We start from the raw sequence: 24479 nt of genomic DNA, 5'->3' as shown, positions 1-24479 counted from the left end.
TATGTCAACATCTGATCAAAGCAGCACGCTCACATACACACACACACACACAAACACATAAAGCACAAGCATAAAAAATGCACACACATGCATGCATCGGGTTGCTTTAGTATACCCTGCGGGTATTGAGTAAGCCTGCTGCTTGATGTTCCCCTGATCGTTACATTTATCACATTGCATCAGTAGAAAATCCCAAATAAACCTTTTAACAGGCTTCTCCTCAGTAATGCAGTAAATAGGCTTCTTATCCTAGAGGCCAATGGGTTTATCTTGGTCTACAAAGCCCATGATACAGACTTTTGTGGTGCAAGTTGCAGGATTGGAGCAAGTAAAAGGTTTTTCATTGGTATTAATAGTCAGAAATATGCAGCCATAAACAGGAATTTTACTATTCTGGACGTTTTACAGATGCTTTTAGAGTCAATTTGATTCCTCCAGATGCTACTTGTGCAACAGTATTTTTTTTTCATAATAATGTGTCTTGCCTGATTTTTTTTTTTTAATATTTCAGTAGTTTATATAAAATCAAGCTCCTCATGTAACCCAACAGCCAGCAAGCATGACTTATTTTTGTATATTTCTGAAATGTTGAATCATGAATACTGCATTTCCTTAGTAACATCCTGAGCTTTCTTAAGTTAAAAAATGATTGCAATCAAAGCCAGCAACAGTGCTTAACAGCAACATTTTTTGTTTGATGAGTTGGTTTTTTTTGCAATATGTCCAAAGTTTGAGGGTCTCTGCCATGATCATCAATCCTGCCTTTTTCCACACACATTTTGACAAGTCGCGGCAGAGAAAGCCCAGGTGTAATTAACTCCACTGATCACTGCAGCAGAGCCCTTGTAATTGTTATTAGTTCCACCTGTGCAAGTCCTACAATAACAAGTACTGTCTGCTGTGGCAAAGAAAACCAAGGAAAAAAAGCCGATAATATTTGCCAAATTGAAGGCTAGGGTTGGGCTATCCTATAGGCGCACTATATGTATCTTATATTATAGCCTTGCCTGATATTATGTTGTAAAAAAGTAGGACCTCCAATAAATTAAACTGGTCTCTGTTGACTTTTATCAGCAGAAGAAAGCTCTTGGAAAAGCTTTTACCCTAACCCATTAAACAGAAAATACAAGTAGTGATAAACTCTATACAATTAATCAAACGTGTTAAGAAAGGATGCCTTTGTGGTGGACAATTACACACTTAAGTATTTTGGCTAGAGGGAAAAAAATATCAGTACTTTTTTAAATTTGAAAGTATAGCAATGCTTGTGGCTGTTAATATCGCCATAATTTTATTTTTCATATTTTACCACAGTTTTAACAAATGCAGTAACAATGAAATCAGTTTAAGTATGATCTGACCAGGCTTATCACATATTCAGTAAGCATCAGAACAACCTCTTATGTGACTTAACACTCAAGCAGATAGGCTACAGTATTATGAAATATACATAATAACCTCTTCTGATTATTGTGGTATTCCTTTTCTGATTTACCGTATTTCTGTCCATATGCTTTCCCCCGAACGTTACTCCATACAGCATCTATTTTCTCCACATAAAATCATCAATATGCTGGTGGAAGTCTTATTAAAAGAAATAATACATTACTTTTTTCTGGCACAGCATTACAGTTGGACCGAGGCAACGCTTTAAGAAATTCTACCGCTTGATGTTAAGTTTTCGCCGGTTATTGTACTCAAATCTACTGAAAAAGTATATCAATATTCCCAGCCTGAAAAGCGAAGGCTTGACTATTTTGACACTTGCGAGATGCCGTACTCTGGAATCCGGAAGCTTAGCTGCTGTCATCCAAACAAACAACATGTAAGCAACATTTTCACGATAAAGACTTTATCTACAGTTTTTTTCACAGTGCCTACATTGCAGTTTTTGCAAGAGCTCTTACTCGTTCTTTTGGCGGTTGAAAATAGAGTACTTAAACGCGAATCAGCGAGTTAGCTTACCGAGAACGAGAAGTTAGCAGGGAGGCTATTAGCTAGTTTGAAGTTAGCAAACTTTCCAGCGGTGCCACATCGTCACAAACTGACAGCAGGGCCGCAGTCTCTGTTTACATCGGTTGAGACGGTGAAAGCAACTTTATACGTTTAGCTCCACTATTTTGCTGCTTATTATTGTCTTAACCATGTTAGTTTTATGTTTAATTAAGTCTAGTAAATCATACTGTAGCTTACTTGTATCCATCTAGAAAGACATTTTATTAGCTCCGTGTAAATGACGAGAAAACTGATTTTAGAACAAGTAGTTCACTAATTTATCTGGCTATTAATAACCAAGAAGAGTGACAAATATAAGTCTGGATAGCAAGAGACAATAGGATAATAGTATTGATAATTATAATGAATGGATATGTAGTAATTTGATTAACACTGCTTTTTTTTTAATTTGTCCTCAGGGGTTGATTTTGGAGAATGTCATCCAGAGGCATAGCCCTCCATTTGCAATCCTGTGCAACCCTAGGGAAGTTGACTGGATCAAAGTGACTGTATTTGTTTAAGTGTTATCAAAGCAACCATGGATCGTGAGGAAGAGGAAGAGGAGCTGACTGTCGATGGACCCAAGGAGGTGGACATGTTCACATCAGTGCGTTGCCTGGGTTACCTGTCCAGCGTCAACCTCCTGGTGGCAGTATGCGTTGGCATGTATGTACGCTGGGAGGTCACAAACGAACCGATGATCCTTGTCATCTTCATTCTGGGCCTCTTTGTCCTGGGGATTGCCAGCATCCTCCATTACTACTTTGCCATGGAGAAAGCCAGTCTCAGCTTGTTCCATCTGTGGTTTGGCTTTTTGCTCGGGCTTCTGTGCTTCCTCAACAGCCCCGCGTTGGACTCAAATGTAAAGGAGCTGGTCGCCAACTATCTTCTCTTAGCCAGTGTTGTCATGAAAACAGTATGGGCTGTAACTGAGCGAATATGCAGCTCCATCCGTTACAAACCCACCTTGCTAACGTCAACTGAGCTATTGGAGCTCCTGGGATTTGGCATTGCCAGCACCACCATGCTTCTTCACAAGTCAGTGGCCATAATTGGTTTGGTGGTGGCCCTAGGGGCTCTTATTGTGGACTTAAGGATGAAATCCCTTCTGGCTTTACCTAACCTGGTCAGTTTTTCCTTGATTACGTCCCTTGTGTTTTTCCAAGCCTTAGGCATCACAGCTAACCCCTATGCTTTAGGCTGCTACCTGGGCAGGCTGCTGTGCGAGCCCGTGTTGGACGTGTACTTCAGTGGGCTGGGGCCCAGTGAGCGCTGGATACCAGTGCTCTCCCTGGGGAGGGTGTGGAGGAGGCTGTCCCTGCTGCCTCTGAGTGTGACTGAGCTGGCCTTCTTTGTCCTGGCTGCCTTGAAGGTACACTCAGCATTTTACAAAAATTGTCTTGTGAGAAAATTGACATTTCCATTACGGGAGTCTTTAGGGCTTCTGTGTGACTTTCAAACCCAGTCCTTTTCTTACAATTTCTAACCCTTATGAAACAGTATTTTTGCATGGCGATACATTATTTTCTATATCTCAGTAATAAAATGTAAGGCTAGCTGCAATGACACTTTTTTTTCTTGCCTCATATAGCTTGGCTACTTGGAGCTCTGGTATCTGGTGATCCCAGGCTTTTGCCTTTTTGGCCTTTTCTGGTCCATCTGCCACATCATTCTGCTGATGACAATATGGGGCTTCCACACCAAGTTGAGTGAGTGTCAGAAAGCCTGGCGGGCGCAGCGATCCAGTAGCCGGAGTCTCAACCAAGTCATGGCCTCCCGGGGCATCCGACACTTCTGCCTCATCTCAGAACGGCTGGTGTTCTTTAGTATCCTGTCAACAGTCATAATGGGAGCTGTGTCCTGGCAGGTAGGGAGGTTACTACTACATTAATCCATGTCAGAAATATTATCATTATCAGAAAGTTTGCAAAGCATATGAAGATAAAATGTATTTCATTATTGCCCTATTGTATTTTTATTGCAAGCATCATTATAGTCATATTAGAATTTTAATACTTTAATAGAAAACCTAATAGAAAATTGTGGCTGCTGTTATTCTCCCTCTCACAGCGCTTTGAGTTTCATGACAAGGCCTCTATAAACATATCATACACCCATGTTATAAAGTCTGGTGAGAGATGCCAGTGGCAGTGTGTGGTTAGTAGTCACTCCCCAAGCTGAGGCACTTCTGCTCTCATGCGGAACCAATTTAATTAGGACTTTAATATCCCTATCTACTTGCATAAAGAGCAGCAATAACTTATTTAGCCTTATTAGACGTTTACCTTGTAAGAGTCTCATGGGCCTGAGTCCTAATTTAAGATCTGCACATTGTTGATGTCAGTTGCAAATTTGCCTGAGAAAACAGGGGGCTGTCTGCATCCACATATGAGGAAGTTAGTGTTTCGCTCTTGTTGTGTGTGTTTATGATGTTTCACAGCCTTTTATGTGCCTACGCTGGTGACGTATACACAGTATACAATATATATATGTGGACAACCACTTATAGCCACGTATCTCTCATGCACACAGACACTAAATAACAGCAGTGTCTGTACAATTTCATGCAATCTCAGCAATAAACACAGCCTTTGAAACCAACAATGTTCAGAGAGGTGTTGACTTAACTCTATGAAGATGTTTAAGGACACAGTTTGTGGTGTTACCATGGAATCACTGCATTTCATTGAATTTATAATGGAAGACCCACATATAGATTTTTCCATTTAAAGACAGTGTTATTGATGTTATATGTCTTACAGCTCCCTTTAGAAACCTCCACTGAAATTGATTTGAAAGTATGGACTGAATGACAATAGGGCTGCAACTAACGATTATTTTCATTGTCGACTAATCTGTCGATTATTTCTTCGATTAGTCGACTAATCATTTTATCGAAAAATGTGTTAAAATGTTGAAAAATGTCGGTCTGTCTCTCCCAAACCCCAAAATGATGTCATCTAATGTTTTGTTTCGTACTCACACCAAAGGGTTTCAGTTCACCGTCATGGGAGAGTGTGTAACACTGCCAATATCTGAACGTAAGAAGCTGCAGTAAGAGTATTTTGGGGTACTTTTATAGTACTTTTCTATAAAAAATGACTCAAACGATTAGTCAACTACTGCAATAGTCACCGATTATTTTAATAGTTGATTAGTCATCGATTAGTCGACTAATCGTTGCAGCCCTAAATGACAAGTGGTATAATTGTGCTACTGTGTAGAGGACTTTTCAAATAGGAAGTCAGCCTATGCAATGCTGTTAAAGGGGAACACCACTTAAACTAAGAAATCCAATATTTTATTTTCAAGGAAACCATACAATATGTCTGAACATCTTTCTCAAATCATCGTCTATGAAGCAAACATCACAAATTAGATTTTTAGCACTGTAGTTTTTTTTTTTAATTTAGGAGAGAGTTGTTCATGTTTACTAATATTTTTGGATAACATGAATTTTGAAAATGGGTGTACTTCCCCTTTAAGCACAGAGCTGCTCATGAGCATCCCGCTGCTCCTATACCTTGGGGTCTACTACTGCAAACCAATTCACAATCTGTGAGAACCACTGCTGGATTGCTTTATATTGTAGAGTCCTCTTTATACTGTTTATACTTTCTTTGTTTATACTACTATACTCAGGTGCTGGACGATATAGCGTTATGCATTTAAGGGGTACACAACTTCATAAAAGTTCAATGCCTGAGTGTAACACATTTTTCACCTCGGGCATACCTTAGGCAGTTCAATATATTCTGCAAACTCGAGTGTGGTTCCACTTAACCATGCAGATATTGATTTGCGTTCTCAGATACATTGCTATGCTATGAAATCAGAGTAGCTTTTTGAGGATGCTGAATTGCACAGCATACCATCACAGTGACTCAAGCAATTGATTGCAGTTTAAGCCTAACAGTTTTCTGTGGCACAACATCTGCTTTATCTTTATTTATTCGAGTATATAAGTGAATGTGCAAGAATTAAGGTTTGTGTGGTTAGCTGACGATTAGTACTGTATGGAGAAAAGAAACTTCAAGTAGATGACAAGATGATAGAATCATTTATTCTACAGAATCAAGGCAGTCCAGAAAGTGCAGGCTCATACACTGCAGTAATTATTCTGTTTTGAATGGATCCTTGTGATGTATGTTTAGTCGGCTGTCATACACTGCATTGTGTCTCCATTTAGTTAGGTCCTGTCATGTTTTGTCCTGGGATAATAACACTGTGTCAGTCCCGTATTGTATAACTGTCTTGCAAAGTGTCACCACCAATTAGCCTGGTCTGATTGCTGCGGTACAAGCTGTAAGTGATGAATGAAAGTGACTCCGATTCTTTTGCTTTTTTGCAGCCCTCCAACGGCCTCTTTCTCAGCGCTCTGCTGGTGGTGCTGCCTTTGGAGTCTCTGGCCCACGGCTTGTTCCACGAGCTGGGCAGCTGCCTGGGGGGAACTTGTGTCGGCTATGCCCTGGTCATACCTACAGCTTATTGCAGGTACTGAAGAGAGGGGTGGCACGAAGCATTGTTAAATCTATAAAATGTGATTGAAATTGAAGTGAATATGATGTGTTAGCGCCGATAGGACATTTTACGCACTATCATTATCAGCGGAGCTTGGCTCTGATAGTGGCCAAAGGCTGTTCATCCACCACTGGTTGTGCGGGGATGTACATTCCTGACCGGAGATGAAGAGGAGAGGGTTGTGTTAAATCGAGAGAAAATGAGTTTTATCAGCGGGTACAGCTCCAGCCAACGAAAGTTCGACTGGGTATATAGTCATAGCAACTTCCTGTTCAAATTAAAACTCCTCATTTCAAATTAAAAGCCCCCTAGTGTTTCAAACATTGTGCAGACATATACTTTGTGTTGACCCAGTCTTGTTTGTTTAATCTCTTGTCAGTTTAATCTGAAAATAGTGGGAAATACCTGTGACTATTTCATCAAGCCCAAGATGCTGTCCTCTGGACTGTCTGACCAACAACCCAAAATTACATAGTTTAATGTTACATTAGAAAAGGGAAATACAAATCTTCACACATAAGAAGCTGCAACCAGAGATAATTTGGTGTTTTTGATACAAAAAGTACTTCCTGATTAGTCCATTATCAAAATAATTTTCTGTTGATCTACTAATCAATTAATTGATGTATTGTTTCATCACTTTTGTTAATTAACTTAATGGGTAATCCTTTCAGAGGTACTTGAATGTTTCATATTTGTTTTAGGTCTCTATTACTCCTACTGTAATTGCAACTCAAACAGACTATGCAGCAGCAAAACACTCCATTTACACGTATAAACACACCCTGGCCCGCCTTTGCCCCACGTCGGAAGTCTTTCTTGGCATCACATGCACTGGTAAATATGATCACTCATTCCAGCTCCCTCCTCGGTTAACACAAAACCAACTGGATAAATAGGCCAATAACTATGCATAAACATGGTGCTAATGTTTGGGCCCTTAAGGGATCATTCCAGTGCTCCCTCTGCAGCATACTAAGATGTTCAGCTGGAGCGGCTAGCCATTAGCTGCTGCTGTTGCTGCTGCTTCTCCTTGTGCTCTCTCAGTTGGCCAAATATTTTGTGAAATAGCTTACTTAGTTTTGATGATGCCGACACGTCTCCTCCTCCTAAACAGCAAGAGCTAGCCATCACTTTTACATTAATGTTTGCATCATCGAGGGCCCCTCAGGTCTTGAAATCTGGCCTTTGGAGATTTTTGGCTTGTATATATGTTTATGACCACTCACTGTATGTTGAATCTTTAAGCAGATAGTTAGGTTTAGCATTCAGGGGATGCCAGCCTTAATGTTAAACTCTCCAGGTGGTTTTGGATGCAGGCCCATGTCCTACTGGAGCTGTAGATGCTCTGTATGCGAGGCCGTATGTGCAGGGCCCATAGGGAGGACTGAGAGCATGATGAGAATGCAGCAGTGTATAATAGGCTGTTTGATGGCTGCAGATCATGTTTTCACAATGACAAGAGCCCCACGGGGAGATTAGAGAGATAGGGGTGAGTAGGGGAGGCACGCAGAGTAAAACAGGGAGGGTGAGACGACAGGGAGAAAACACAAGGAGAGGGCTGAGGTTGTAAACAGTGAGGGAGGGTAGGGGTAAAAAAAAAAAAAAAAAAAAAAAGGGACAGACGGTGCAAAGGAAGGGGAGGAATTGTGAAAGAGGTTGAAGGAGGGGTGGAGCTTTGAGAGAGCTGTGGAGAAAAGGACAGGATTTTTTTAAGGATGAAAGAGAGAGAGTAACAGGGAAAGATGTGGTCTGAATTCTGAAACTACAAGCCTTCACTCCCCTGGGCGCCTCGAGATCTGAAAAGATTAGATGGGTTTAAGTGAACGGTGAGCTTGGCAAGCCATGCAAAGGTTGCAGCATGTCATTTTCTGGCCAAGTTTTGTGCATCTTTATAACAGACGTTTACATCATGCCAAGAATGTTGTTGTCTTGTTTTTCTTATATTTTTAACCTTTACTTTACCGGGAGTATACCCATTAAGATTGAAAATCTCTTAAACAAGGGAGGAGTCCTGACCAAAACGGCAGCCTAAAAACTTTTACATAAAGGAACAAACAGACTAAAAATACAACAGAAAAATGTTGAAACAAAAAGTATAAAAAATTCACATACAAGAAACAAGCAACTGACTTAAAACAGCTAATTTAAAGCTAAGAATTAAACTGGCAGCATTCAGTATCCAGACGTGCATTCAGCAGCCAAACAATTCTTACAACTGTTTTTAAAATTTCCCATCCTTAAATATAATCTAGTTTTAGTTGACTTTGTAGCTGATTCAAGATGAGGGAAAGCACTTCCACCAAAGACAATGTGAGTTCAAGGAATGATGTACAATAGTTGATACTAATAGTTTTAGTCAGTAGGGAACATGAATAAGAAGGCAGTTCATGTAATGTGGCCTTATAAAGAAGAAGAAGAGTTCCATTTTGCGTAAAGAAGACAAACAACTTTCTCATACAAACTGCAATGATTGGAAACCCGAATCAGAGACAAATTGCGGTGCAGCATGGTAAACTGAATCTAACATTTTCAAGTAAGATGAACCTGCATTCATATAGAAAATACCACCATAATCACTTGCTGATAAAGTGTCACTTGAACTGATTTGTTTCCTTGCATCAGAAGAGAATTCGCATTGGTTTCTATAAAAGAAAACCAGCCTTACCCAGAGTCTCTTGTAAAACAGTGGATATGATGTGTAAAAGATGGATTGTTTTCTAGGGGGGAAAAAGGTATTTGTAAGTTGAGACTCATTCAATCACCTTATTATTTAAAGTAACAATCTGCTATACAACATCCGCTGTCCTCTTTGATCTTCACAATAATGTAACTTTGGTCAGGGTTAAGTACGAGTCTCAATAACGAGAGATTCCACTGAATAATATTAAGTAGGTTGTAGATCTTTAATCGCACTCACTAAAGATGAGGCAAAACTATACAAAAAGATGTCATTGGCATAAAAATGAAGTTTTGTGTTAATAACTTTGAAAATCACTGATATAAATTGAAAACAAAATACGACCCAAAATGGACCCCTGTCCTGTGGGACACCATTTTATATATTCAGAAAGCTAGAAACTACATGATCGACTTGAACACTTTGCTTTCAACACTGAAGTAGTTTTGCAAACCACTGAATGGTTTTTAAGGACAGCCCTATGTTAAGCAGCCTCTGTAACAATACAGAGAGGTCAACTGTGTCGAAAGCTTTGAAAATGTCTAAGAATGCTGAAGGACAGTATCCCCTTGAGTCAACTGCATGCATGATGAAATGTACTTGTCTGTACTTAAAAAAATGATAAAAAAAAATTATAAAATCTATCTTTCCAAAAGCACACAAAATAATATAAAATGGAAAGCTGTCTTACCACGAGTGTCCATATTTAGATAAAGACAAACTCTCACCTGTCCTTTTCAAAGTGAGGTTGAAGGTGATAATGGATGGCACAGTTATGCAGATGTCTGTAAAAGTGAAGTACGACTTTGCCATCCGCTTGGCCATGAATAACATCAAGTCCAGAGATAGAAAGAAAATGTATGGCTGCACGGAGATGCTGCTAGCCTTGACTTTGTGTGTGTGCCCCCTCCATGTTATCATCCACTTGTTATTATCAGTCACACACTTTTATGAAATCACTTTGCCCTCAACTATCTTTAACCTTAGTTCCCATTCTCATTTCTTGTCACCCTGCTCAATTCTCCTCTATATCCCCTCCTTTCTTCCCCATTTTCTTGCTCTCCTTTCATTCTTGACTTCCTTTACATCCCTGAGGCTAATGTCATTTCCTTCAGCAGTGATCCACCACTCCGACTCCTTCCACCCCCCCCCCCCCACCCCCCCCCCATCTCCTCTCATCCTCTGCTCTCTGTCTCCTCTCTCCCCACTGATGCAGACTGCTAACTCCTCCTCTCATCCTCTGCTCTCTGTCTCCTCTCCCCGGTGTGTCAAACTATCAACTTCTCACTCATTCATCTATCATTTGCTTGCGCCCCGTCTCTCTTTTTCTGACAAGCCACCTAACTCGAGTCTCCCTCGGAGTAGATGGGGGAAGAAAAAAAAAAAAGATTAAAAAAGTTTTTCCTCACATGCTCTTATCTCTCTCTTCTGTCCAGCGCTGATGGCCAGCCCACTCTCCTGCCACCTGAGCAGGTACAACAGCTGAACACGCGCTCAACAGGTATGCTGAACAACGTGCAGCGCCTCTTCTCCCACCACATGATCCAGACGTTTGGTTGCGACTACTCAACCAGTGGTGTTACGATGGAGACTGTGCAGACAAAGCTGCGCAACTTTCTGGAGCTTCGAACAGCGGACGGGCCCCGTCATGACACCTATTTGATTTTCTACAGTGGGCACACGCACAAAGGCACCGGGTCTTGGGCTCTGGCTGGTAAGAACCCCACATATTCTGTACCTTTGTGAAAAATGAAAAGTCTTCACAGTTACATCCCCTCAGTTATTCACTAATTTATTTTTTGTGGATGTATTAGGGATATGATCTTCAGATGCATGCTAGCATATTTAGCATATTTCGTTATAGGTTAACACAATGTGCGTCACATTAAAGTGCATGCAGCGACAATTAACAGAAGATTATAATAAATACAACCCACACTGATAAACACCTGCCATCCAATAAACAAACCAAACCATTCTTCCAAGCTACATTTCCACCACCTGTAGAGTTGACCTATAATTACAGGGATTGTCAACCAGGGGTACTGGTGGTGTCCATGAAGGGGTAGTCAAGGTGACCTGACAGGGCAGTGAACGTACATCAGACAAACAAAAGTTGGGGAGCGCAGTGTTATTATACAATAATAGCTCCCTAAAAACTCTGTTTTATTAATAGGCATCATGATTTATTATTGAACATTACATGTTCCTAATATCTTAATTCAATTAAGAAGATGAGCACAGTTACTTTAACTTCCATGTAGAACAAGAATAATTTATTCTGGCATTTGCTGATGCATTTTTCACAGCAGGTTTGTCTATGAAAGCTTCCCTGTAGGATGCCGAGAGTCATGCAGTGGCCTCAGGTCAAAACAGCTTTTGTAAACATCAAAAAAGATTATATTTAACACTGCCAATCATCACAGTGAACTGTAAGATGGATATCAATTTAATCTCTCAGACTTTGCAATTTGACTGTATGTACAACATTAGCAAATCTGGTTGCAATTCAGTTTAGCACAGAGGAGATATGGCCAGTTAAGAACATCATGCTAGGCCTTTAGAAGTTTGGTATCCAATTACAGACAAACAGTCAGTGATCAAAACAAACTCAGAGAAACTCAGAGATATGTGAAATCGGCAAACTTGTTTATTTCTGTCATAGTGGCCTGACCTAGCTGACGTGTCTGCTTTACTTATTTTATGTACGGTGCTGCTTTGCTAATGTTTTTACTGGCCATTCCACAATCAAGGCTAGTTCTTTGACCAAGGTTGGCGGTGACTTTTCTCTTAGGGGCCCGACTCTTCACCACTCCTCCTGTCTGAGGAGATCAGACTTGTAAATTCCTTATCCTCTCTTAAATCCCTCTTAAAACACACTTTCATAAATGTACTTTCACAGGGTTAATGGCCTGAACCCACTTTTATCTGCAAGTCATATCTTAAAATCTATTTATATACAAAGGCGTTCCCTTATTGTATTATTTCACTTATTTTACTCCCTCTCGTGTCGATCCTTTTATCCCATGCTGTTTAACTTTCAAACTGCTTTAAAATGTTTCTTTAATTTTTGCCCATTGCTTTTTATGTTTGTAAAGCACTTTGTAAATTTGTTTTGAAAAGTGCTATAAAAATACAGCTTGTCATTGTTATTTGATAAACCAAATCTATCGGAAGCAAAGCAATGTACTGCTGTGGATGGGGGCCAAAGCAAAACATATTTTAGCCACCTAAAAAACTCAGTACTAGTAGCAGTGTACACTGTATTTGGAATATTTTTGCCGCTTTACAGTACAAACTAACCAAGTGAGGCAGCGGTTGACCGGTTGTGTTCTGCGAAGTAAAATGTTACATTTTTGTCAATGAAGTCTGGTAGCCTTGAGATATCGACTTCGGTTCCCCGTAAGAAAGGCTGTAAAACAGCAAGGTAACGTGGTGTAAATATTCTAAAAATAGCATACACAGATGTTTATTTTTTTAGTTGGGCCTTTTTCAGGTGGCGTTTGCTCAGCGGAAATTGATTTTATGTACAAAATGCATCGGTTCTCAACCCAGAAGCTACTGTAACATTGTGATTTGGTCTATACCCATTGAACCGGCATTATCCAAGGAACACATTGGCAAATATTGTTTTGCTACGCCTCATGGTTCATGAGTTACTATTCAAAACGTAAGACATGTTACTTATCACATGGTGGCGTTGTTGGAACCATGTTTTAATATAGTAAGCATTTCCAGATGGGGTATCTGGCATCACGAAACCTTTGCGCTTGTAGTTGAACTTTAAATCCTTCCATATTCTGCTATTGTGTATTTTTCTTTGTTTAAAAAAAAAAAAAGTAAAATCACTGAAACTTCATAGAATAAAGACATTAGCATACATTGTTAAAATAAAGTTTCTACAGCAAACAGTACAGAAGTAGATAGTGAAATAAAAATGAGTAGTGGATAACAACAGTGTGAGATCTGTGCCAGCTCTCACACTAATTACTGCAGACTTGACTCAGAGTTGAACACAACAAAAATTGAATAAAAAAGGCAGTATTTACTGCAGAGCTGCCGTCTGATGGCATTAGGTAGATATGGTATTCTCCTTGCAAACTGAATTTGCATTACAGTCTGGTTTCCATTCTTTTCATTTCCCCTTCTCTCTGTCAGTCAGAGTCCGATTTGCACAGATCAGACGAATGAGACAGGAAAAAAAAATATCTGTGAAGGACTCAGCACAGAAGTTTGGTTCCAGTAGAGAAGATTCTGTGAAAGGTTTAGACGTTCTGCTGTGACACGAGCATTCCCTCAACAGAAATGAGAATCACAGCAGGTTAACACCGTGTCAGCTCCGGCGCCTCTGTTCAAAGATTACTTGACACATTATCTCTGCGTACTGCTGCAAACAAGAAAAAAAAAAATCCCCACTGAAAAGATAATCACTTCCCTTTGTCACCATCCTGAAGGGACGTTCTCAGTCGCTGTTCAGTGGATAATTGTACACATTTTGAAAAAGTGGGCTTGTTTTGGCAGAGATCCCAATTAAGAACAGTCACAGATTTCAAATGCTGTTTTCACTACAGTTATAAAAACTTAGTGTGGCAGTCTTGTCCAGTCCTAAATTATACAGGAATCCATTAAAGGAGCAGTTTGTCTTTACTGTTGTTATCACAGTGGATACATGCCTGCAAATGGCTTTAGTAATGCAACGGCAGTGTCTCTAAATCGGCTTGTTGTAGATTTTTAGCCATGTGGAAAGAACCCAATTTCATATCCAAATATAAATCATGGGCCTTGGTTGAGTTGCTCTGTGGCCAACAGTAGGAGTCATTTTTCTCCTTGGCTCTTATTTACTTACCTTGCACTTTTCCTAGAGTAAATGATGATTTTGGGGTAACGGAAATAATTTTGTGCATCTGCTGGCGAGGTACCACAGCTCTGATCTTTGTACTTTGGAGCTGCCATCTGGAAAACAGAGTCTTTGTGCAGTTTGTGGGGGTTGTCATGACAGCAGTTAGACAGACAGTCTCGCAAGTGAAAGTTGACACGATTGATCCGTGCAAGGCCACTGTGTCCATCAACAGCTATGTGTCCTGTTGAAATGTCCTTGAACACAACACTGAACCAATAGTGACTCTATAACCACTTTATATCTTTATAAGTGGGTCTGGTTCAGAGTTTTAGCTATGTAAAAACATAAAAATGAACCTGGCTCATTCTACAGAGACACTGTGTAGTTCAAAAAGACTTTTAAAATACTAAACATAGGGATTTATCATTCTCTTCCTTCCTGTTCCTCACTCTTTGATTCAAACACTTTCTTCCCAACACTTTCTCTCACTCCCTTCTCCATCTCAATATCTAACCTCATCTCTTGCAGGAGGTGAGAGTCTTCACCTGGCGCAGTTGCTGGAGCTGTGGAAGGAGAAGAACGCCGGCCACTGCTCCCGTCTCATCCTCGTTTTGGATACCGAAAACTCCCTCCCCTGGGTGAAGGAGATACGCCGGGTTGAGGGCATCTATGTAGCCGTGCAGGGAGCCGAGCTGTCCATCACTAGGGTGGACCCAGAGGTTGGAGATATCCCCCTCCTCGGGGACTTCACTGCCGAATGGGTGGAGTTCAACTGCAACCCAGACAGCAACACCCAGTGGTCAGAAAAGGGACGGACTGTAACGGCCGCGTACGGTGTGTCCAAGCGCTGGAGCGACTACACACTTCACCTGCCCACTGGAAGTGACGTGGCCAAGCACTGGAAGACCCACTTTCCCAAAGCTACGTATCCCATGGTGCATCTCTCCAACTGGTGTTGTGGCCTCAACCTGTTCTGGATATGTAGCGTGTGCCTGCGCTGCTTCAGGAGGTGTAAACTAGCATGGTTCCCACCAGCTATACTGGACACTGGGCAGGGCATTAAACTGGTGCACTCTTAGATGATGGGGGAAGTGGACACGCAAATTTTGACTGTTTGTGTTTTAATTGCTGGGTACGAGGTGATAATAGAAAGGAAAAATAATACTCTTGTACCTATAAAACTGTATACACAAACATGCACAGAGGTTATACCCCATGATAAAATATGACCTTCTGTCAAAGGGGTTGTTCAGCTCTTCCCAAATTAGGTTTTGTATCATGTGCAATTGCTGTACAGCAGACATGTGCTTGCAGTTACATAGCAAAATGCTTGCTCCATATTAAATTGTGTGACCCAAAATTAGGGAGTGAAAAAACAGTAGAAAGTAAACTCTCAACCACAGTTACAGTGGATAAAACCATATTAAGTACATAACTATGGTTTCATAAAGGAACTCTTCACCCACAATTGACCATTTGTAAATCAGTTAGTCATGCCGTGTTATCTTGAATTTGTAAGAGTTTGTTTTTCTTGCATGCCTCCATGGAAAATGGCAAATGGATATTTATTGATTGATTTAGGACCACAGCAAAACTGTATCAATATATCTGTTTACAAGCTCTCACAACTCGTGCAGTATAATTCAAGTCTCACTTATCTAGTCGTATGCTCAGAACTTTTTAATGACATGCATTTTCACTAAAACCTTACTGCTAGAGTCTTGCTTTGAAGAAGTTTTTGTTGAAGTTTTTAGCCAAAAATGCATGTTTTGGAAGTACTGAGCATATGATTGGATAAATGAGACTTGGATTATACTCACACACTGCATGAAATAATGGACATAGCTACCGTGACATCACTCATTGGTTTGTGGACACTTGTTTTGAAGTCTTGAGTTTGGCATTTTGGAGCCAGAAGTGACCGTGTTTGGATGAGACCTAAAGCCATAAAAAAAAAAGTTACAAAAGTTGGGTTATATGTAGCTATAGAGACCAAAACCCTTATGTGCACCAGGCTGTAAACATGTTTATTTCTGCTGTAAATTCGGGTATTTTAACATGGGCGTCTATGGAGATTGACTCGCTTGTGGAGCCAGCCTCAAGTGGCCATTTTAGGAACTGCAGTTTTTGTCACTCGGTTACCACTTGCTCATGTTGCACATTTTGTTAGAGTTTGATAATGGATGTTTTGATACAGTTTTGCTGTGGTCCCCAGTCAATCAATAAATCAGTATTTTCGCCATTTTCCACGGAGGCATGCGAGAAAAATAAAGTTTTTTTCACATTTTCAAGCTAACATGGCATGAATAACTGATATTCAAATGGTCATTTTGTGAGGAAAATATGTCTTAAGTATATAATGAGGCAAAAGACCAAATTGCGTGTTTTTGTACAAGTTAATTATATTTTGGGGCAGTGTCATATTATGGTTTTGTATACTACTTTGCCATTACTGCATAATTATTTCTTTGGAAAGGTTTACTGGTTATCTTTTTTGTTATACAATGAAATTTTTTGTCAATTTTCTAGTGCCTTAATGTGCCTCAATGATGGATTTGGGATCATCTTTAATGTGGATGCCTAATTTTGTTATGTTTATAGCCTTTCCTTGCTTCTTATTTATATCTGAGGATTCTGCAGTATGAGCAGGGAGGCGTTCAGTGTCTTCCAAAAGACTTTCAACAAGATAGACAAAAAAAAAAGACTGTTTTGGGGCCAAACTCAGTGACCCTCTGGTTACAGGATCATCTAACCACAACGCCAACCTGCCACTCTTGCTGTCGAATCTTTTCCTCAACACTTTCAAAGACTTCAGATAAGCATTTACTCCCAAACAGAAACAAGACAGGTGCGTCAGCTGGGAGGAAGTATATAATCACCAGACAGTGGCCCTGTATTGTGCCTCATCCTGTTTATTTACATAAATTAATTCAAGTTGAAGAAGTCATTTACTCTGTACAAACACAGCAGTCAGGTTTTGTAGCCATTGTCCTTGCCACACTGTGAAAAAGGGACTTGTCATGCAAAACGACAATTCAAGAAGCTTGCAATGCTTTTTATTGGTGCACTGACCTTAAGAACTCGTATTGACCATCCTTTATTTCCGACTTTATTTGCTGTGTTGGATCTCTCTCCCACACAACCCTAAACTCTGGAGTGGATTGCTGCCTTAAAGTTTGTGTTTCACTGTGATGTTTCCAAGAGGTCAAGTGGCATTTTCCACATCTTTATTCCCCCTGTGCCTCATTTGAGTTACGCCTGACAATGTCAGGATTAAACTTGGATAATAAACTGATTAAACATTGCTGTCTGATAAATGAGAAATGTAGCGAGGGAATACAAACACATACCAGTTTGATTCCATGGAAATAACAGAAGGATAAAACAATAAATGGGAATTGAAAGGAGAAAGCAAGACATGGTGGATGACAATCGTCCCGGCTCATTTAACATGGCTGGCTTTACAGGCACTGAACAAATACAGACTGCTCTGTGGAAACACTAGCATCACCTGGCAAATATTAGGATTGTGAGCAGAAGAAAAATGAGAGTGTAAAGGGAAAGTGAAACGATACATGACACAGTATCTCTGAGGGATTTGTTCACTGAGCTTTCACCTCAGTTAGTCCTGGTGCCTGGCTGGACATGTGTCCAAGGCGCTGCTGGGTATTTTAGCGGTCTCAGAGAGCAGGGCTGTGGCCTGGCTCATGCCTGAAGGGCACTATTAGGTACAGAGCAAGGTTTGGGGAGACTTTGGAAAGATGAAAGCTGACATTGGAAGCCATGTTTCATATTGGCTTTCACCCATAAGGCGTAACAGGGAGAGCAAAGGAGGAAAATGGCATGAACCAGAGCAACTTTTCACCACTCTAAACTTGCTGTGCTTAGGCGTTGTAAATATCAAACCATTAGGCAGGTATGAACTATTCGATGAGTATTCACAGTGGCAATTAGTGGAAAAAGAGACAAGTATAAATGCCGTCTTGTGTGGGCGTTCTTTTCATTGCCGTAGCCTGCGAGCTGTGGTTATAGCTAAAGTCAGGGATTCATGTATATAGCGGGAATCATTTATGCGAATATTAGATTACAGGCCGGATTCATCTCCTAAACTGGATTAGGTAATAAAAGAGTCAGCCGCCTCTGAGGCCCGTGAGGATGTGCTGAGTCAGAGCCTGCCGCACACACTCAAACACACACATCAACTCAGATACATGCACAGATACAACCGCACACACCAATTCTCTCTTGCCTTTCTGCTTTCCTGTTTCTTTACAGCTGAGGCTCTCGTCTGTGGGTAATTACAGCCTGTCATGGGGCATTACCTTCTAATACAGGCAAAGTGATGTGTCTGATGCTCGCCTGCAATTTATTTGGGAAAATAAATGTGCTTTTATAGGCCAAGTTGCATCTTAGCAGAGGGACTGGAGCAGCAAATACATTTGCTCCATTATTGTTTACTTAAATCCATCTGAAGGCGTAGTGGGAGGCCGGCAATTTTGTGCCTTTTTCTAAATGCAAGTTTAACTTCCTTGAACCATGTTTTGAGCCAGTTGTTTGGTGCTAAACCAATGGTCAATTTATTATCATCATAAAGGGTGTCTGAACTAAGTGGTAACTTCCAGGGCTGAAAAATAAAGCCAAGATGGAAGTGCCAAAAACTGTAGTTCTTCGAATGGCTACTGAGGCCGGCTCCAAGAGCAAGTCAGTCTCCATAGACCTTGTTTACAGCCTGGTACAAAAAAGAGATTTGGCCTCTATGGCTAATTTCCCCATTTATGAAAACTGTATGGGGGATTAATTTCTATGTCTACTGTCCCGTTCAAATGTTATTAATGCTTAAAGTTAATTCATAAGTAAAGGCAAGGCTACTTTAGTGACAGGTGGGTGCTGTCCGTTGACAAGTGTTTACCATGGCAACAATGTTGGTTAAGTAACGTAACCATGATGAAACCCTAGATTCACAGAGTATAGGCACAGCCACAGTGGTGTAGTGGTAGTTGATGAGGTGGTTGCACTACTAGGGACATGGGTAGGTTACCCAGGAAGTGGGTATACTCTCCTATATATTCCAATGCCTTTGGGCAAATAGGTGGGTACATTGTAAACGGACAGAAAAATAGGTGGGTGTACCCTAATACAGCCTTCTCCCTGACAACCTTTATCTGCCTGGTTCATACAATATATGTCTCTGTCTCTATGTCAGCTAAGGGGTCCTTGGCCCGAAAACACTACGGACCTTGCTCTATGGATTCAGATGTTCCATTTTTTCTGTAAGTATCGTTTTTAATGGTTTTAGCCTCTTTGCTTGCAAAAGTTAGCATTAGCATTGTTACAGTTAACCATAGCTGTAAATGCTAATGTGCAAACCAAGCTAGTAGCTAGCAGTAGGGTTATCTCCACCCTCTCATCCAAATATGGTCATTTCTGGCTTTAAAAAACCAAAGATGGCGCAAGTCAAAGTGCCAAAATCAAGGCTTCAAAACCAAGCCCCCCAAAACAGTGCTTGGCCTTGAAGACAATATCGCATGATAGCCAAAGGAGGGATTACAATGTCTGAGTCCATCATGTGATGTCATTTTTTTTTAGCCTCACAACCCCTGCAAAATGACTTTCACTATCAGAATTTGATCTATCAGGTCAGGTAATATTTTGAAAGTCTAGAGGACCCACAAGATTCATTGATTGACTGATTAATTCATGTCATTCCCATCCAAGTTAGTGGAGCTCTGAATTGTAAGTTGGCTGTGATTGGCCACCTGAGTCTCAAGTGCACTTGCTCTATGGGCCCCACAGTGCGGAAGATCAGGGTAATTTCATGCCGTAGACATAAAGGTTTTATGGCTTCATGTGCCACTGAACAATTTTCAAGAAATGAACAGAGAATGGCCTCCAATGCATTATCCAGGTCTCATACATCCATGTTCAGAACAGGAGTCCATAAACCAGTGGGTGACATCACGGTGGCTACGTCCATTATTTTTACTCAGTCTATAGTCTGAACCCTGCAGGGAAGTCTTGGTTTGATAAGATGTAATTACCCTTATGTGATTTCAAATCTCAAATGAGCTTAATGTGCTGGCATTTTTCAACCTAGGCATCCTCCATCACTTCTACAACTCAATGACATCCCGCAGGCATCCCTTTTAGGCTAAATGTACTAGAACCAGATATATACATAAATGCTGAATGTTCCCTTTTCTCTTCCTCTCCTGGAACACAAGGAGTAATGGGATGAGAGATTACAGATTCAGCAGCAGCACTGTTCCAACTTTTGTGCCCTGCTTTTCAGGAGGCCTGCTTGCTATGGCTCGCAGTAGGTCCGACATTGAAATGTCAAAGCCATTATCTCAAATTACAAGGGCTGAGCATGCGTTTAGTGGCCGTTTAACCGTGCAACGCTCCCTACTATGCAGACAATCATTTGGAAGAGGCTGCCAAAATCTTCACAGCTTTTAGGCTTCTCTTTCAACGCTGAAACCCATATGGCCATTTTATATCATAGAGTTTGCATCAGACACTACATTATTAGGCAGGACACTGTACATAATTAACTTCCTGCCAGGATGTTGGAAAAGAAAATGAGGCCATTTTGGACCTGTATCTTACTTCCAGTACTCTGGAGAACAGTACTCAAGAATAGTACTTCAAGAAATAATTTGATATATTTGATATTAGGGGAAATACCCTGATTTGCTTTTTTGCTGAGAATTAGTTCAGAAGATTGATAGTACTCATTCTACCTGTTTGGTAAATATGTAGCTGGAGCCAGTTGTGTTAGTTTCCTTTTTTTGTGCACATTAAACATTCATTCATTTTCCGTAACCTTTTATCCTGTTAGGGGCCATGAGAGGCTGGAGCCGGTCCTACCTTACCTTTGGCAAGAGGCGGGGTACACCCTGGATAGGTCACATAGAGACAGACAACCATTCACACTCACATTCACACCTACGGTCAATTTAGAGTGACCAGTTAACTTGCATGTCTTTGGACTGTGGGAGAAAGCCGGAGTACCCGGAGAAAACCCACGCTGGCATGGGGAGAACATGTAAACAGAAGGGCTCCCCCCACCCTGGGTTCAATGCTAATCACTGCCCCACTATGCCACATTATACAGCCAAGACATAAAGTCCTGGTAAGCTTTAGAGGTCCTGGCTGGCAGATTTTGTTACCTTTAGACACAGAAGTCTAGCTGTTTGGGCTTGTCAATAATTTGTGCTGGCTACAGTTCATATTAATCATACAGACAGGAGAGTCTGTATTATAAATAATTCTAACTGCCTCTCTGCAAGAAAGTGAATCTCCATTTTCCCAAAAATGCAAGTAAAAACTAGTTTTGAAACACTTCTGGTGAATATGAGCATGATCAGACTTTTCCAGCAGGAATGAAGAACTGCTTTAACTGGAGGGCAAAAGTTTTGATCCCCTCAACATTAACTGTCAAGAAAAGCTAAAATGTATAGAATTTCAAATTCCAGGCAGAGATTTGAAGAGATTATTCATGGTACAAGGATTGGAGTTACTCTGGGAAAGGATTTACGAGCTGATGCAGAAGGGGGGTAGGGCCAAGCAGACCTTGTAGCCTCAGTCATTACACATATGCCGTCTTGCAAAGTGAGGTCAAGATTATGGCAGGATAAAGGAATATAGGAGTATTGTGTGGGCAGACATCTGAACGGCCTTGTTCTATTGTTATCTTGACCCCATGAACACATAAAACCCCTTCATTTTCTTTTCTGGATGATAAAAAACAGAGGATAATGCTGCATGTAGATGCATGCAGCTATCATTGGAACCAGTATGTGAATAGATGGAGAGAGTCAGGGTCTGTGACATGTGATTGCATAATATGAGGTGTGAATAGCGCCCTATCCAGGTGTGCCATCAGTATGGATTGCTAATTTTAAACTCATTCTTAATCAAACTGAACTGCTGTGGATATTGGCTCTTGTAAGCAGCCAAATATATTTAGTATGAGCCAGATGATGCCGATACGCTTGATTCAATTAAAAGTGTAAATCGGAGGCTAACAAGACTGTCAGCACTGTGGGATTGGAGGTTCGGTAATTAGCTTTGTTGTCACAGTTGGGCTGAGATGGGACAGGGCTAGGCTGAGCTAGGCTCGTGAAACAGATGAGTTTCCTATTCTGATCTCACAACTGGGGATCCCAGACATAACTGAAGCAGCCAAAGCAGGCCTGTCCTGCTCAGGGGAAATGTCTTGTCACCTGGGAGCTAGATTAGGATGGTAAAAAATTTTTTAGTACTGATAAGAGTTTAAATACTTAGATGTGATGTCAAGAATGGTTCTTAAGGTTGCTCAGCCTACTCTCATTTTCACATTTCTTTTACCTTTTATAAAATTAAACCAAGAGTTCTTCAGAAAAAAATGCACTTACAAAAGACTCTTAATACTGACTGTATATATAAAGATTGATGATGTGTCTCCACTCCCTCCCACTGTACAAAACTTAAGCCAAAAAATCCTGAATATGGCCACTGTCACTTTGTGCTGGTGATGTTATTTGTGCCAGATTCCGCACAGCAGCCATGTCGGCAGTATCAGGTTCCCGCTGTCGAACCAATTGCGAGCAACACTGTTGACAGCAAGCACACTAATTGACATGCACAACTGTCAAACATAACAACAAACCCTTTTATAGCATCAAATAGCTAGTTAAAACCAAACTTAGCTACCAAAAAAACAATCACTTGAACAAAATTCAGTGTGATAAGAACTACCTAAAATGACAGAAACCATCTCTGGGAAAACCATATTTGTCATGTACTTAGAGTTTATACTTTAGCTCATGTCCTATCCACTAACTTAAAGGGGGCAGGATTTTTTTGGCTATACCAACGAGGGGGTGATCGAGATGTATTGGCTTCACTTTTGAGGAGCTGCTATGTCGTCCATCTTTATTATACAGTCTATCACTCTTAATGAATAGTTTGGCATTTTGGGAATTGTTTGCTTTCTTGTATTATGAGTATGAAGCTAGGGCCAGCAGCCAATTAGCTTAGCTTAGCATAAAGACTGGAAACAAGAGGGACAGCTAGCCTGAGAGCCCAATGCATTGTCACTCACACCTCGTTAAATACTAACACAATACCAACTAGATACCCCTCCTGTGTCACTTTTAGACCATAAGGGACAGTGTATCATTTTATTATCGTTATGCATTATTCTCGCATTGTGTTTTTCAAAATAAACTTCTGTTCTCACAGGTAATATACAATTTCTGCTCGTTAAATGCATACGGTCATCGATGCATACAATCGCTTAGGTTTACTTTCTTAGGATTAAGCAACAACACCTTGTGGTTAGGTTTGAAAAAACATCACAGTTTAGCTTAAAATAAATATGTTTGTCACTAACGTAATGTAACGTCAGAGGACATACGTCATTAGCAAAATATGCTACACATACTAGCACACTATGTTGTAATTAAAATAACTCGACTGACTTTTGGTTTCACATCGGACAAAACAGCAGGTTCCCAGGTGAAAGTCCAGAGTTTGTTTGACCCATCCACCTCCACTCCTCTTCACCATATGTGGTCCATCTCACTCTTTATATGACAGCAGTTGCTCGGAGCATCAAAAAATGCTGCTGTCCAGTGTGTCTCATAATGCCAATAAGGGGTGCCTCGGTACATCAGGTACCTGTACTAGCCGAGGGCCACTTACCAAATGTCTGTTTGACGAGCTGGGAGTGTGACTGGGTTGAGCCAAAATAGAGGAGCACAACATTTTGGGAAATCCGCTTTACCCATAGAATTACTAATAGGTGCATTTTGTTACCTAAATGAATTTTGTTTCAAAGCCAGCCTGGCTGTTGCCATGTGTTTCCAGTCTTTATGCTACGCTAAGCAAACTGGCTGTGGGCTGCAGCTAGCTACATTTTTACTATTTTTACAAACCTGAGAGTGGTGTCGAGGTTCTCACCTCAATCTCGGCAAGAAAGCCAATAATTGTATTTCTGAAAATGTCTAAGTCATCCTGTGTTTTTAATCTTATAAAACTGATAATGCTGAGAGGTAGCACTAGGTTTACACTTAGCCCTACAGATGACGTAACCTGCACTGTTTGAACCTGTATGTTATGATGTATATAGGTGGATTGTTCTAGACTGGAATGAATACGTCTATCCTGTGCAATGTTTGAATGTCCTTATGAAACCCTTCATTGAGCAGAATTTGAAGTCAGACAGAAAGCTGGCCCAGCTCCCTGTGCTGTCTCTCTATAGACTCCCATCCCGCCTTAAAAATTCTCTCTCCAGCTAATGCAGTGCTGATGCATGACTCACCTAAGCCTGCTCCTCCGATCTTCAGTCTGTCTGACTGCCGGTAAGTGGGTTATGGAGCCGCACTGGGGGTCTCTTCTCAACCATGACATAACAACGCACTCAGGCACTGACTGAAGACATACCTGTTTACTGCCTGT

At 40.8% G+C, this 24479-nt stretch overlaps 1 protein-coding gene across 1 annotated transcript; it reads left to right on the top strand.

The window, feature by feature from the left end:
- The first annotated feature begins 1766 nt into the window (after positions 1-1766).
- On the top strand, positions 1767-16562 carry tmem168a (transmembrane protein 168a). The gene is made up of 6 exons (XM_049567012.1): positions 1767-1825; positions 2415-3367; positions 3587-3862; positions 6347-6489; positions 10633-10910; positions 14565-16562. Exons 2-6 carry the CDS (start codon positions 2534-2536, stop codon positions 15113-15115), a joined length of 2082 nt encoding a protein of 693 aa, XP_049422969.1. The 5' UTR covers positions 1767-1825; positions 2415-2533; the 3' UTR covers positions 15116-16562.
- Positions 16563-24479: the final 7917 nt, after the last annotated feature.

The sequence above is a fragment of the Epinephelus fuscoguttatus genome, linkage group LG22 (assembly GCF_011397635.1).
Source record: "Epinephelus fuscoguttatus linkage group LG22, E.fuscoguttatus.final_Chr_v1".
In the NCBI taxonomy this organism is placed as follows: Eukaryota; Metazoa; Chordata; class Actinopteri; order Perciformes; family Serranidae; genus Epinephelus; species Epinephelus fuscoguttatus.
Note: the sequence above shows the minus strand (reverse complement) of the source record. Positions and strands in the feature narration are given on the sequence as shown.